We start from the raw sequence: 14275 nt of genomic DNA, 5'->3' as shown, positions 1-14275 counted from the left end.
CCACTCAGCATTCCTTAGTCATCTGTAGTTCTTTGTTTAGGTTTGAGGCCTCAAGGTCTTTGTCTCGTTCACATTGGCATCTCTATTGTTGCCCTTGGCCAGCTCATACTTAGGCAGTCATGTTGGTGAGCCTTTAAGGGTGTAGCTTCTGACATTACTAGGAAGCACAGCCCGTCATTGTTGTGGTCCATAGGTGTCATGGCTGGGTAGACGGATGATTGATTTGGAATCTTGCATGGCTTCTTCTGGTACCATGAAAGGTAGTCCCCAAGGAGGAGGCATTCTGATCTGTTCTGAAGGGCATGGTGTCTCTAGCAATAGGGACTTCCCTTCAGCCTCTAAGGGGCAACCAAGGGCCACAGCAGTAATCTGCAATGAGGGAGCATCTTAGATAAACCTGATCAACTGCTCCTTCTCATGCCCGGTGGTGGGTTTTTGGCTCTTGGAGGAAGCACTGTCCACCCAGGTAAGAAAGAGAAATTATTCCTTGGAAATGGAATAGGGTAAGGAATTCTTTGCATCTGATTAGACATGAGCTCGAATTATACTACTTTCTTGCTTTGTGAGCATGTAAGTATTGTGTTTTCTGGACACTTAAGCCAAATTCTCCTCTGTAAAGGAGAAATTGACAATATTAAGAATATAACTAAATAGGTTATATTCTTATATATAAACAAGAGTGAGTCTATACTAAAAGAAAGGAGTGAATTTTCATCCATGTATGTGGCGATAGGAAATGAGGCCTGAGAAGACAGCTCAGTGGGTACAATGATTGCTATGGAAGCATGAGGATGCAGGTTTGATTTCTTAGCATCCATGTAGAACCTGGACGTGGCAGGGAAGTCTTTAATCCCCTCACTGGGGAGGCAGAGACATGAAGATCCCTGGAGTTGGTTGGCCATGCAGTTCAGGTGAACTGAATTGGTGAGTTTCAGGTTTAGTGATGTCCTGTCTCAAAATATAAGAGTGATTGAGGAAGACACCAGTAAGAGATCTGCTTCTAGTACACACACACACACACACACACACACACACACACACACACACATGATTGCATACAGACCTGCACATACACAAGTACACATGCGCAATCATGCACATACACAGTACCTGTTTTTACTACCTACTTGTGTGAAACAAGAAGAATAAACCCCTGAGGGATATTCAAAAGAAATAAGAAAGCCCTGGTGATGAGCTGGTCAGTACCAAACAATTTGCATCAGGCAGTTCAGCACTGGTCCTGTGTAGAAAGTCTGTCCCTGGTCAAGGACACATCTAGGGTCATGCTGTCACTTTTTGCCCTCTTAGACATTCCATATAAAACTAAGACTTGCCTGCAATACGACAGCCTTCAAAACTGCAGTGCACTGGTGTCAGGAAATGACCAAGTTGTGGTTATTCCCCAGCCTCAGTGACAATCACAGCTCTGAGGAGTTCCACATGTGTGCAGCATGTGAACTGTTCAAACTCATGCTGGGGCGTCTCACTTTTATTATTAGCAATAACTTAACCAAAGTAGCAGACTCTATCTATAACGCAAATGGATTTCAGCATAGAGAAGGAAAAACAACCAACTGGTCTACCATCTACTCCTTAGTCCTTCTATCTGGGAAAGGACAATAGAGTTAAGAAAGGGTGATGTGATCCTTTGCCAGGAAGCTTGTGATACCTTGCTTATTTTGATTTTTTAATAGAAACAGAAGAAACACCAACTTGAAATCATCCTACTGAGCAGGCTGTGATGGAAAAAGGAAGAAAAAGCCTACTTCTTCAGTAGGCTGAGATTTTTGTCTAGTCTCCCCAAGTTGTATCAACCTACTGATGACCAAACCCACTGGGGGAGTGGTACTAATTCTGCATACGTTGTCATCTTTTGTTTTGTTTTTCAAGACAGGATTTCTCTGTATAATAGCCCTGGCTGTCCTGGAATTCACTCTATAGAACAGGCTGGCCTCAAACTCATAGAGACTCACCTGCCTCCGCCTCCTGAGTGGCCAGGCACAAATTAGCATCTTATTCATCCACTCTCTGCATCCTTTCCTTCTAAGTAGGTATCTTTAGACTCAGCTTGAACCCTTATCTTGTCTTTCATCCTCCCCTAAACTTTGTCCTTTGGCCCTTCCCTGCAGCTCTCTTAGCCTGGTTGGAACTTCCTGGTGCATCTCTGCATTCTCTGCGGTCCAATAACTTAGCCCCTGAACATTTGAATCTCCGTTGCCTGTCTTGTTTTTGCTCTGGCTCCCTTTGCCTAGATCCCTGGTCTCAGGATCCATTCCTCTTTCAGATCACCCACTAGCTACTCCTTCTCACTTCAAAGGTGTACATGATAATCTTATACTAAGTGATTAGTATCTTCAAAGTTTTCCTCATCTTCCCGTCCCATGAGGTCCAAACCTAAGTCTCCTATTCAATTCCTCCCTACATTTACATTTGTTTCCAGATCTCCTGAAAACAACAGAAACTGCTCGCCTCTTTGGTGTATATATGTTTGATTTCTGTTTGTTCTAACAACGTCTCAAGCAGGCCTTGAGCTTGTTAGATTAGCCCAGGCTGTCCTCAAACTCCAGATCCCCACACGGCAGCTGCCTCCAGATCTCAGTGTTGGAGTTCCAGGTTTGTGTCACATCCTACACTTCTTTCCCTACGCTGAAATTCTGATACCTCAGCGCCACGCTGTTTTATCGTCCACCTATGTCCTCGAAGTTGTTGATATCACATTTCTCTTCTCCTTCCTCCACCTTCAGGTTCCGCAAAAGATCAACAGTTAATAACTTGTGGGGTAGAGTTCCTGTTGATTCCAACTTTCCCCCAAACTCTGCTTTCGTAAACCGTGAACCGCGGTATTTCTGACCTTGCTGTTCTTCATCACAACCTCACAGGATCGGGCTTTGCTACCAAATCATACAATGTACCCTAGATGTCTTTGAGAAAGATTGAAGAAAACCTACAAGATTTCTTTATTACTGTGTCATCAGAGTAGGAGAGGAAGAGGGTCGTTACATTGAAATTTCAACTTCCATTCACAGAGGAAGAAAATCACTGTCCCTAAAAATCCCTCAAGTGTAGAGGTGATGCCCAGATAATCACTGTTATCTGGAGGTGGGAGACACTTTTGCATCGGAGCCGCACAACTGTGGGAAAACAGTATACTTTTGTCCCTTTTAGAACACTACTTCTCCAAAATAATGGCTTGAAATTTAGATGGCCTTTAAAATCGCAACTATTATTGCAGTCTCCACGGAGGCATCTGGTGATTGCCCCCGTCCTGGAGCCAGGCTCCGGCCCGCAGCTTGGGAACCAGCCACTGGAGGGCGCCGAGAGCGCGCCGGCCCTAGACTGGAGTAGGTCGAGCGCGGGATCCGACGCTGTAAGCCCAGAGCCACGGGATCGCCGGCCGCACAGGACGCGGACTGTCACTGTGGACGCGCCGAGCTCACCAACCGGGGACACCGGCCTCTGGGGAGCATCAGGCCTTTTCCTCCGGACTCCACGGCTCCCGATCCCGGGTGAACAGCATTCGGGGCGGAGGGCGATGTCTGCGGGAACCCACCGCGGTCCTTGGGGGAACCGGGCGCCTACGTTCGCGTGTCTCTGTTGCGTCTCGGCCGCGCTGGGGATGCTGTGGTCCCCCACGACGCTGGCGTTCAACTTGGATGTGGACAAGCTAACGGTGTACACTGGCCCCGAGGGCAGCTACTTCGGCTATTCACTGGACTTCTACATACCTGATGTGCGCACGTAAGTTTCTGGATTGGGTTAGTGGCGCGCTTGCTCCCGGGTCCTGTACCAGTTCCTCCTCGCCTGACCCCGCAGCCTAGAGGAAAGAGAGTCTGAGATTCTAGCCAACTGCCTACTAGGGGTCGGATTTCCTACCAATTTCTTTTCTTTCATGACTCATGCTAGATAGATGAGCCCTGGGAACCTTGAAGACACACCACTTGTGTAGAAGTCCGGACTCAAAGACAGGAGCATCATACAAAGGAGAGAATGGGAACGGACAGACTGATTTTAAAAATAAAGACGACGATACAGTCTGTTTCTACCGAGCTCATATCAGCTAAGGTCAGGATGCCAGTGCCTTAGGTTGCAGGCAGTTGGGATCTGACCTCTGCTTTTCCCCACCAATCTCCACCTACCTCCACCTAGATAGTAGAATATCCACCTAGATATTCAGAAACATTGGCAGCCTCTCCCAAAACCAGGTTTTTGATGCTCATAGTCTTCCAAAATGAAAATCAAGTTTGACAGTCTTTCCATCGTAAATCTGTTTGTGCTCCCTATGGCAGTCCAGTGACTATGCTGCTATGGACTGCATTTTGTGCGCACAGGTCCCTGAGAAGTGACTTTCTTAAACCCTTTCGTAGAGCCAGCGTCTTGGTGGGGGCGCCCAAAGCCAACACTAGCCAGCCGGATATCGTGGAAGGGGGAGCTGTCTACTACTGTCCCTGGCCCGCAGAGGGATCTGCACAATGCAAGCAGATACCGTTTGACACCACCAGTAAGTGATAGTATTCCGCGCTGTGACCCCTGGTTAAAAGAGAACCTGAGCCATTCCCATGGCAACTTTGCATTCTTTTTGCCCTACTAACGTAAATCCAAGTGTTTGGGATAATCTGATAACTTCTGTTTCCCTACTGTTCAGAGGTGAGCATTAACGGGGAGTGGACGTTTGCGAGGAATAGGAAGATACACGACCTTGTGGGGACGTGGTGGTACACGCCTTTAATCCTAGCACTTAGTTGGCAGAGGCAGGTGGGTCTCTGTGAGTTCAAGGACAGCCAGAATTACCACCTCACCTTGACTATAGAGAGAATCGGTGTGTTCCTCAAATACAGATTTGGAAAAAGGCTGGCTTCGGAGCATTTGTAGTTCTCTAGTAACCGAGTCCAGAGGCAAAACTTCCCCTGCAGTAGATCCAGACTGCAACCTGGGGTGCTTGCCATTCTAATTCTTTACAGAGAGAATTTTCTTTCAAAATATTGGTCACTGAATGCAAAATACTACAGGCAGAGTGTGGATGGATTACATTCATTTCCAAAATCCCTAGACAGATGTTTCTTATTTAATTAAAAGGAAAATACATTTTAAACAATTCAGTCTGGTTGTGTTTCGTCTGCTGTTTTCTCTTTGGGTCCTAAGAAAATAATTTAAAAGTAATGTTTTGAAAACATTATCATCAGTGTTTTAGCTTGTACCGCCCAAACTTTAGCATTCAAATGATATGTATTATTAGAGAATAAATATCTCTTTTCAAAAATGCAAATATGTCAGGTCAAATGACAGGGTTTGACAAGGTTTGATGGGCAGTTGTTTAATATACCTTGTACATAGCACAGCTATTTTATGACATCATTCTTGCTTTTCTTGTGGGTTTTGGGGGGGTATTTAGATGTCGTGCATCTAGAATTTATATAGAATGTCCATTTTCACAGAATTTTTATGAAGTTGATTGGGTGGTATGTACTTGTGACTTTAATTTGTATCATTTAGGCTGACAGGGAAGTAGTTCCAGGGCTATGACCATGGAAACAACTTTAAAGAAAAAATTATACAAACCTTACCTTGAATTATGACCCAATTAGAAAAATGTTTTATAAAAGCATTTTTCAAATTGTATTTCCATGCCCATCTAGGGTCACAATATCTTGTTGGTTATTCTATTAAATAATTCAGCAGTTTGATGCCAGGTTTATAAGCTTTTATTTTTTTACACTTAAGTTTAGCAGCTGGAAAATTGAAACCTCTTGTAAATAAAGCAATAAAGTTTGAGTTCCTTCCTGATCTTTAGTTTAAGACCAAACTTCTGGGGCTGGGGAGATGGCTCGGTGGGTAGGGCGCTTGTTGCACATGGATGAGGACCCGAGTTGCGATCCACAGCACCATGTCAAAGCTGAACACCTAGGGTGAGCCTGGGACCTCAGTGCTTGGGTGGGTGGCAGGCAGGAAGATGTCAGGTGTTTCCTGATGAGCTGTTCTTAGCTAAAACTGTGAGTTCCAGCTTCCGTGACAGTCCTTGCCTCAAGCAATAAGGCAGAGAGAGACTGGGGAGGATAGACCCTCAAACTTTGGTTTCCACACATGGAACCTGGGTAAACACATCAACACACACACGTATGCACACAGGCATATACCATACACACATGAATACACAGAGAGTTCATCTAAGACTTGATCATATGAGCATGAAATCAATGCCATTTTAATTATATGATTATATTAAAAATAATTTTTTTGAAAAAAATTTCTGCCTCCCTAGAGCCTCCCATTTTCCTCCCCCCCACAAAAATAATTATATTTTTAAAGATTTATTTTTACTTATCTCTGTGTGCAACTTCTTGTGTATGTTGCGTGTGTATGGGTGCCCATACAGGCCAGAAGAAGGTGTCTGGACTCATGGGTGTTGTGAAGCAAATGATGTGGGTGCTGAGAATTTCACTCAGGTCCTCTGGAAGGATAGCAAGCAGCCAACCATTCAGCCATTTCTCCAGCCACTAATCTATAGTTTTAAAAGGAAATTTAAATCCAAATCTTGACACATAAAGATACATATCATTGTGCTATTTGAATTTGCATTCAAGAAAAGAAGCATTTCAATTTTGAAATGGTTGGTTTTTTTTCCAAGTAGTAAAGTAGAAAGTTATTAAATACAACTGAATTTAATAACTTTCTAGGACATTCCATAATGTATGAAATCAGGATGTAGCTAGTGTTTTCTTTTCATTTTCTAGAAGAAAAATTGATGTCTGCCCAGATAAGCTATACCTGAGTATCTTTGTAAGTGCTAATCTCAACTAATGTCATGATTTAATAGATAAAAGCCACAGAATTCAGGCATCAAACTGACTTTTAAATTGACCTCTCCAGCCAAAACTTTCCATGTTAAGCTTCAGTAGTTAATATTTTCCAACATTCACTCTAAAGCAATTGTTTGGGGCTTTGAGTTCACTTTTCGTTAGCAGCCTTGTGCAGAAAGCTTGTGTTTGGGTTTCCAGAATGGCCCACAGGAATGCACTTAGCCCATAGTGTAGCTCGATTTATATTGCAGCAGAGCAGAAGGGGGAAAGTGAGGACGATTTTGGCAGTTACACACATAGGAAAATGCTATCAAGGAAAGACCTTTGCTACTCGGAAACTGTTGAAGTGGTCCGTAGCTTCTTTGTGTGGTTCTGAAGACATAGTAGGGTGTCTCTCAGGCATTGGGGTTATGTTTTGAAAATGTATACAGGATTTCTGTTTTGTGTTTTTGTGGAGGGTTAGTAATCAAACCCTGTACCATGCATATACTAGGAAACTGCTCTGCTACTGAGCTATACCCTCCACCTCTAGATGGATAGAGGTTTTTCCCCATAGAGAGGAGCATCTATTACACTTCTCAGCCACAGTCACAGTAATTTGAGAACTCATAAATGGAACAAAGGGGAAGGATGGAAGGGAAAAGAAATGGATATTCCTGAAATAACTACACAAGATTTTGTGTGTGTGCGTGTATGTGCGTGTGTGTGTTATCTCCTCAGCTCCAAGAAGATTGTTTTTTCAAAAGCAGTGGAGTAATAAAGGCTGCACAGACTTTGAGAGAAATGAAGGGATTAGACTGGAATTAATGCTTCAGTGACCTATGAGAGAGAGAAGTTTCACTGAAAGATAAGGTAGAAATCTCTGGGAAAGAAAAAAAAATCCCCGTGTCAGCCAAGAGGGGGTACTGTGAGTCCAGAAACAGGTTTTTGTTTGTTTGCATGTTTGTTTGGTTTTATTTTTTGTCATTGCTGTTTTAGAAAGGAGGAGATCTGTGAGGGGAGCCCAGAGATGGGGTGTGTATTCCTGAGTGGGTGCTGTCTCTTCATACCCAATCTGTCCAGTGATTCTATTCAGATGGCCCACGAGAGTGGAATTGGCAGTAGCTATAAGTTGGTGCAAAGAAGGGACAGCAGAAACCCTCAAAGTTGCTTTCTACCTGAGCGTGGACTTTGTGAGCATACGGAGATATTAGAATCCGGCTGAAAGGTGGCCACAGGCTTCACCAACTCTGGGTCTCACAGTCAGTATTGTAGATGCATGAACTTGATGAAGGTGGCAACAGGCATCGTCAACTCTGGTCTCATAGTCAACACTGTAGATGCATGAACTGAAGTGGTGACTACTATATAACAGCTCCTTTGTGCTCCTGTTCATCGCTCCTAATCTCTCACACAAAACAACTATGTAAAATTCATTCTGTGAATCAAGAAACCAACCGCGAAACTATGGCTGAGACCATATGATGACACAGTAGCAGCCGTAGGCTGTTTCCTGAACTCGTTCCAGAAACGGGAGAAAGCTGGTTTTCTTGGTGTGCAAGTACAGAGTCATGTCTTGATCTGTTGAGTCCAAGAAGCACTGTGTACCTTCCCTCCCTTTACTCTTGCCCAACCCTCATCTGCCCAACACAGGTGGATCTGCAAACCCCAATGGAAATGTCTTCTTCTTCCTCCAAGAGGCTAAACAAAGTGGCAATTTTGGCAAGAGTTTTGGAGAAACCAAAGGCTTAGAAGTAGGCATGTTCTTGGTGTAAATTATGAGTTGTAATGTCCCTGGTTTATTTAAGTTCCCACTGAATCTTTGCTCAGAGTCCTTAATGGGTTACCTCCAGAGTTTTCAGGGAAAGGAAAAAGGTAGACATGCCTTTTCCTGCAAAAATTGGCGCTGTGACTTAGAGACACGAGCAAGGTGGCATCCATGGAACAGTGTAGAAAATGTCAGGCATATATGTGCACTACGTTGTCAGTATTCCTCTGTGGCACTACCCACTATTCATGTCTTTCACTCTGCCTGTTTCCTCATTGTATGCCAAGAATACCCAAGAAAATCTGCTTATTCAATGAAGTTGTTTCAACTTGTCCTAGCCTTGGGATGTTCAGCATTTCCTGTTTTGCTTCTGTAACCAAGTGTTCTCAGGTTAGACACTGAAGTAGCTAGCCATGTCATCTAGTCTTAGAACTTACCTTAATATCTTTGAGACGAACTAACTGCCTCCTTTCAAAAGTAACCTGTAAGCTTAGTGCTTTTCATTTATTTTTACCTTATCAATCATCTTGGATTTCATTTTTTGCTACATCAAGTGACAAATACAAAACAAGAGGAAGTTTCTGATATCCCAGGACTTCAAACGCACGAATACCGTCAACTTCTGGTCCTTTCTAGTCAAGAAGGGGGGATTTTAAAGGCAGCATATGGCGATGGGGGAGGTGCAGAGAGCAGATAATTTTCCTGCTCTGTACTAAATCAAGTAGTTCCCAAGATGCACTTCTCTCTTCTTACCCTCACACTTCAATATGGTGGAATTCCTCCTAGCTGCCGAATCAATTTCTTTCCCTTTTGCCTCTGAATTGTGCCCCTGTCATCCAAAGCTTAAATAAAACCTCACATCTGCCACATGCATGTGGCGCTCCAAGGCTCATTTCTTCTTTCCCCTCCACTTTCCACAGCAATGTGTGGATGACATAAGGATCAGTAGAATACAGTCCTTCTGGTAAAGGATGGGATGAATGAACTAGGCATTTTCAGCCATGGAGTAAATGGTTGACCACTGTAACCAAGCACCAGCCCAAAAATATTTGACAGTTTTTGATTCTCGAGTGACAGACTTGGAAGAGGAAGCTAACAGCATGTGTGAATGTTTGGTCACAATGGTTACAGCAGTATTGAATGCAGAGTTAGACAGCTGGGATCCACTCAGAGTTGGAGACCCACGTGAGAGAAAGAACAGGAAGAGGTAGGAGGTGCTGCTGATTTAAGCCAACTGAGAAAGACTTCCAGAATTTGCCTCAATGTAGTGTCTTTGTGGAAAAGAGAGGAAAATAATTTAAAAAAACCAAAATATTAGGTAATTCAATTAGGGCATTTCAAAGTTTCAGAACTGTGAGGGGTTTTTTTTGTTTGTTTGTTTGTTTTTTTGTTTTTGTTTTTTTGCCAGGGTTGGGCTTGGAACATGAAATTCCTTGTTTTGTGGGATCTGTTTTCGTTTGTGTTGCCTGGGCCCAGAACACGGCCGCTCTCAGCATCTGGCTGTGGCTCTGGGACTGGCTTGTTTTGTGATAGCGTGGGCTGCGCCGCTGCTTTCCTCATGTGTGAGGTGGGAACATGTGGGTGACAGGAGCCTTGCTTTTCCAGCCTCTCCCGCTCCTGGCACCCATCCCCGGGGCGGGAGAAGATCATGTTTTCTTCAGCAACAAAAGAAAAGGAAAATATAGGTCAGAGCTACCCAAGCTAATGACAGAAGGAAGAACATGGATGTGATGGGATTCGGGAAGAGCCGAAAGCCGCACTCCAGGGAGCTCAGCTGAAAGGAGGGGGGAGGGGACTTAGTGATAACCTTCGCCCTTGAACATCCACAAGGGAGCTAGCAGTGCCCATACAGACCTGTGATCCAAGCTACGTGGAAACCCGCGGTCAGAATGTTGACAGTTCAAGACCTGTATAGGCTAATGAGTGAGTCCAATTCCAGTTTGGACAACTGAGACTCATCTTTAAGTGGAGCTATCACGTAGTGGTAGAATGCTTGCCTAGTATGTGGGAAGTCAGAATCAATCCCCAGCACTGAAAACTGATGCGGATAAGGAATGATAACGGGATGAGGGCTGAATCTGATTGGCAGAGTGATTTCTGGGTATGGATGAGACCTTGAGTTTGAGTTCCATCACTAAATAAATAAATAAATAAACAAACAAATAAATAAATAAATGAGAGAGGTTGTACTAATCACAAATATACATAGATGAATTTATATATGCAGAAATATATATGTTGACATATGGAAGGTAAGAGGTATATGAATGCATATGCAGAAATATTACTAACCATATGCTCATCTTGACTGACCAAGACTTATTCAGCTGATCCTCTGCTTTTTCTGTGAACAATCCCTGAGGCTACCATGTCCAAATATGCTGGCCTCATAAAGACACCTACCACCCAGTCCTAAAAGAATCTCCATTGGGTTAGACTTCCCCACAACAAACACCACTGAGTCCTGATAGGAGAAGAGAGGAGGCAGCGGCCCCCACGGTGCTTAGCAACCAAGGGAGAGGGAGGAAGTAATTAGAAAGAGGAAGCCCTTGAAACTCCAACTAGAAATGGAAAACAGATCTGCTGCACCGCCAGTTGGGTAGTATGAACACTAGGCGCCTGTTGCTTAATCTGCAAAATTCTTTCAAGAAGCTGGAAGTCTGTGTGAGGGGACAGGCTTCCAGGATCTTGGCAAGAATACTCCAGGCAACAGATGCAGCATTCTAAGAGAAACGTTGAAAATCGTCTTGAAATTATTCTGAAAGAAGAAAACTGCACTTTGACATTCAAGCTGATTGGCTGAGATGTGCACTTGGAGCCCTGTGCAGATTCCTGCATCCATGATGAGGATGAGGATCATGGCCAACGCTGTGGAGGTGTCTGCGAGGTGCACTCACCTGGAACTGTCTGGCTACACATGCAGATCTTTGTGGAAGATATATAGAAAGCTAGTGACGATTTCATCAGAAGCATCCATTCATCTATAAGGCAAGAAACATGTTTAGTACATTTAATGAAAATGTCCCATTTTTCAAAATTCAATTTAAGTGCATGCTTACCAAAAACATGTGTATCTGTATACACATGAGGTGTATCTGTATAACGAATTCTAAAATAGATTAGAAGTAATGTCAGTCGTAGGCCATGTTGTAAGATCTGAGATAGGCAAGCAAGCCGATTCGCTGATAGGTGGTTTATACTCAACACACTCTGCCTCTCACAGCAGTCCCGCCCTGTTATGAAATGCAGATGGGAAGATCGCAGATGAATGTCACCAGACAAGTCTGGGGGGAGTGCACTTCAATCTCAGCCATGCAGAAAGGCCAGAACTGGGATCTCTGATGCTGTGTGTAGCACTGCAAAGGTCTGTCGACACCGCTGAAAGCGATCCTTTGCCCTTCAGATTATTTTTGTAAAGATGAGATGTCCATTACAAAACTGGGTATCTCTTGAAATGCTTGCTGAACATTTCAAAGGGGAGGAACCGACTTGGGAGGGGCAGCAGGAGGAGGCTGGGGCAGCTTGCTGGAACTTCTAGCTTCCTGATTGTTGGGAATAGTTGCTAAATGTAACTGCTGAAACCCATAGAGGTACATATGAGTGAATTTTCCTACTGTAAGTAGTAACAACAAAACTTAAACATGAAGACAAAAAAGCCTGTTTGGAGAACAACATATAACAAGAAAATTATATATTGAATCTGATAAGTTTGTAGCTATTGCCATGAGCACATGAGCATTAAGGTCTTTAAGCTATGGTGACTTCTGAGCTAACGAAGCTGGAAAGTGTAAGGACAGATCTTTTGAATGATGAGTGTGAGCCATTTCCCCCGAGTGAGAGGGAACAACCACATCAGCACGGGGGACGATGTTCATCATTTTTTAAACACAGGTTACTATGAGGAACGTACTAGTTAGGAGAGATGTGAATGAAAACATGTCGGGTAAGACTGCTTCTATTCACCAAGGTGTCCTAACCTGCAGTTCCCCACCCATCAAGAGTCACCAAGCTGAGTTCTCACTTCAGCCATAATACTTTATATCAAACAAGTGCAATTGCACTGTTCAGCATTTACCTAGCAAATTTCAGACTGGTTTTCCTTTATCTCTGTATTTAATATATGGGCACAGACTCTTATATGATACTGCCAAAGCTTCTTTATGGATCTACAATCTGGACACATGGAGACCAGAGAAAAGGACACACAGCATTAATGCAGTAATATGTTTACTCCAGGACCCTATATAACCCATGCTATATCCCCCATCCACCAGGTGGTTCCATTTCAGCTGAGAGAGGAGCGTCTGTGTATATGTGCACGAGCATTTCTTTCAGACAGTGTGGATCATCAGTTTTCCCTTAGTGCTACAGAAAATCAGCATGCACCTGAGGGGTTTTAAACAACACGCATTGATTGTTGTGCTGCTCTCAAAATCCAAGTCTAAAATTGGTCTCCCTGAGCTAAAATCAAGATCTTGGCACAGCCCTGGTCCTTCTGGAAGCTCTTGGGAAATGCTGCTTCCTTGACTTTCCCAGGCTGCAGACTGCCCCATTCTCTGGCTGGTGGCCCTTTCCATTTTTAAAGCTCACAGTGTTGACCACATGTTTCTCCATGGCTCTCTTCTGGGTCTCCTTTTCTGCTTTGCAGAACTCCTGTTATTACATCAGGGCACATCAATAAGCAGGAGTTCCTGCCTGTCTTCAGGTGACTAACATCTCAATTGTACTGCAGACACACCTCTCCTTTATTGTTGTTTATTTATAACTTATCTGTAGGTTTGTAGACACATAGAGACTATTAATTTGCTTAACCCAAGTGGTCAACAAGCCTTCATTGAAGGGATGATACTCCAGAATAGGTCTCAGCTTAGTGAAGCCTGTGAGAGAGATGTGTTTAAGAGTGTTGTCCAGGGTAAAATCTGGAGGTGAATGTATGTGGGCAATAGAGAAAGGCCTGCACTTGGAGAGAAGAGAGTGCAGAGAAAGAGGAGAAAATTAGGTCAGAGAGACACTGGGGTAAGATTGAGTTATGATCCCTAAGCCACATGATTTTGAAGGCCATGTCCTCTGTGTGTATTTAGTCACATATACACAGCACACACACACACACACACACACACACACACACACACACACACATTTAAAAAAGATATAGATCTACAAAGGAAAAGTATAAATGTATCTTACAAAGGTTGGTACTGTGTACAGCCAGCCTTTTAACTGCGGTCATCTGAGATACTGTGATGGACGTTCTAAAGCAAAGTGTTTCATAAGAACTATCAAAGACTTCATGGAAACCATGGTTTCCCAGTAGTTCTCCATCACCTTGGGATCCTACAGTCTTGCTATTCCCTTTTCAGTTTGTTCCTGAGCCAACTGAACTCATTGGCTCAAACAAACAAGCAAGCAAGCAAGCAAACAAACAAACAGTACCTGGAGTTGGAAGAAAGTTTTGGTGGGCAGTAGATCTGGGAGGAGGTGCAGGGGAGTGCATTTGAACAAAGTACATTGTATGCATGTCCAAGCTTAAATTCTCAAAGTTAAAAATAGCCCTTCAATGGGTTACCACTGAACGCACAGTTACCAAAGAGTTGAGATTTGTAGACATTTTATGTTTCCCAAATGCAAACGTAGAAAGGACATCTCTTCATCTACTGAGGAAACAGGGACGTTTTTAAGTACATTCACAATGCATAAAAGCTAAGTCAACATTGTGCTAATGCAATTTCATGGA

The 14275-nt window shown here is 43.5% G+C and overlaps 1 protein-coding gene across 1 annotated transcript in view; it reads left to right on the top strand.

Moving 5' to 3' along the window:
• Positions 1–3353: 3353 nt before the first annotated feature.
• Itga8 (integrin subunit alpha 8) overlaps positions 3354–14275 on the top strand; it is a 178005-nt gene continuing 167083 nt past the window's right edge. The window contains exons 1-2 of the mRNA XM_075970501.1: positions 3354–3738; positions 4365–4498. Of these exons, the coding sequence (XP_075826616.1) occupies positions 3533–3738; positions 4365–4498 (340 nt within the window). The 5' untranslated portion in view covers positions 3354–3532. The remainder of the gene's footprint in view (positions 3739–4364; positions 4499–14275) is intronic.

This window comes from Microtus pennsylvanicus, chromosome 4, assembly GCF_037038515.1.
Source record: "Microtus pennsylvanicus isolate mMicPen1 chromosome 4, mMicPen1.hap1, whole genome shotgun sequence".
NCBI lineage: Eukaryota > Metazoa > Chordata > Mammalia > Rodentia > Cricetidae > Microtus > Microtus pennsylvanicus.
Note: the sequence above shows the minus strand (reverse complement) of the source record. Positions and strands in the feature narration are given on the sequence as shown.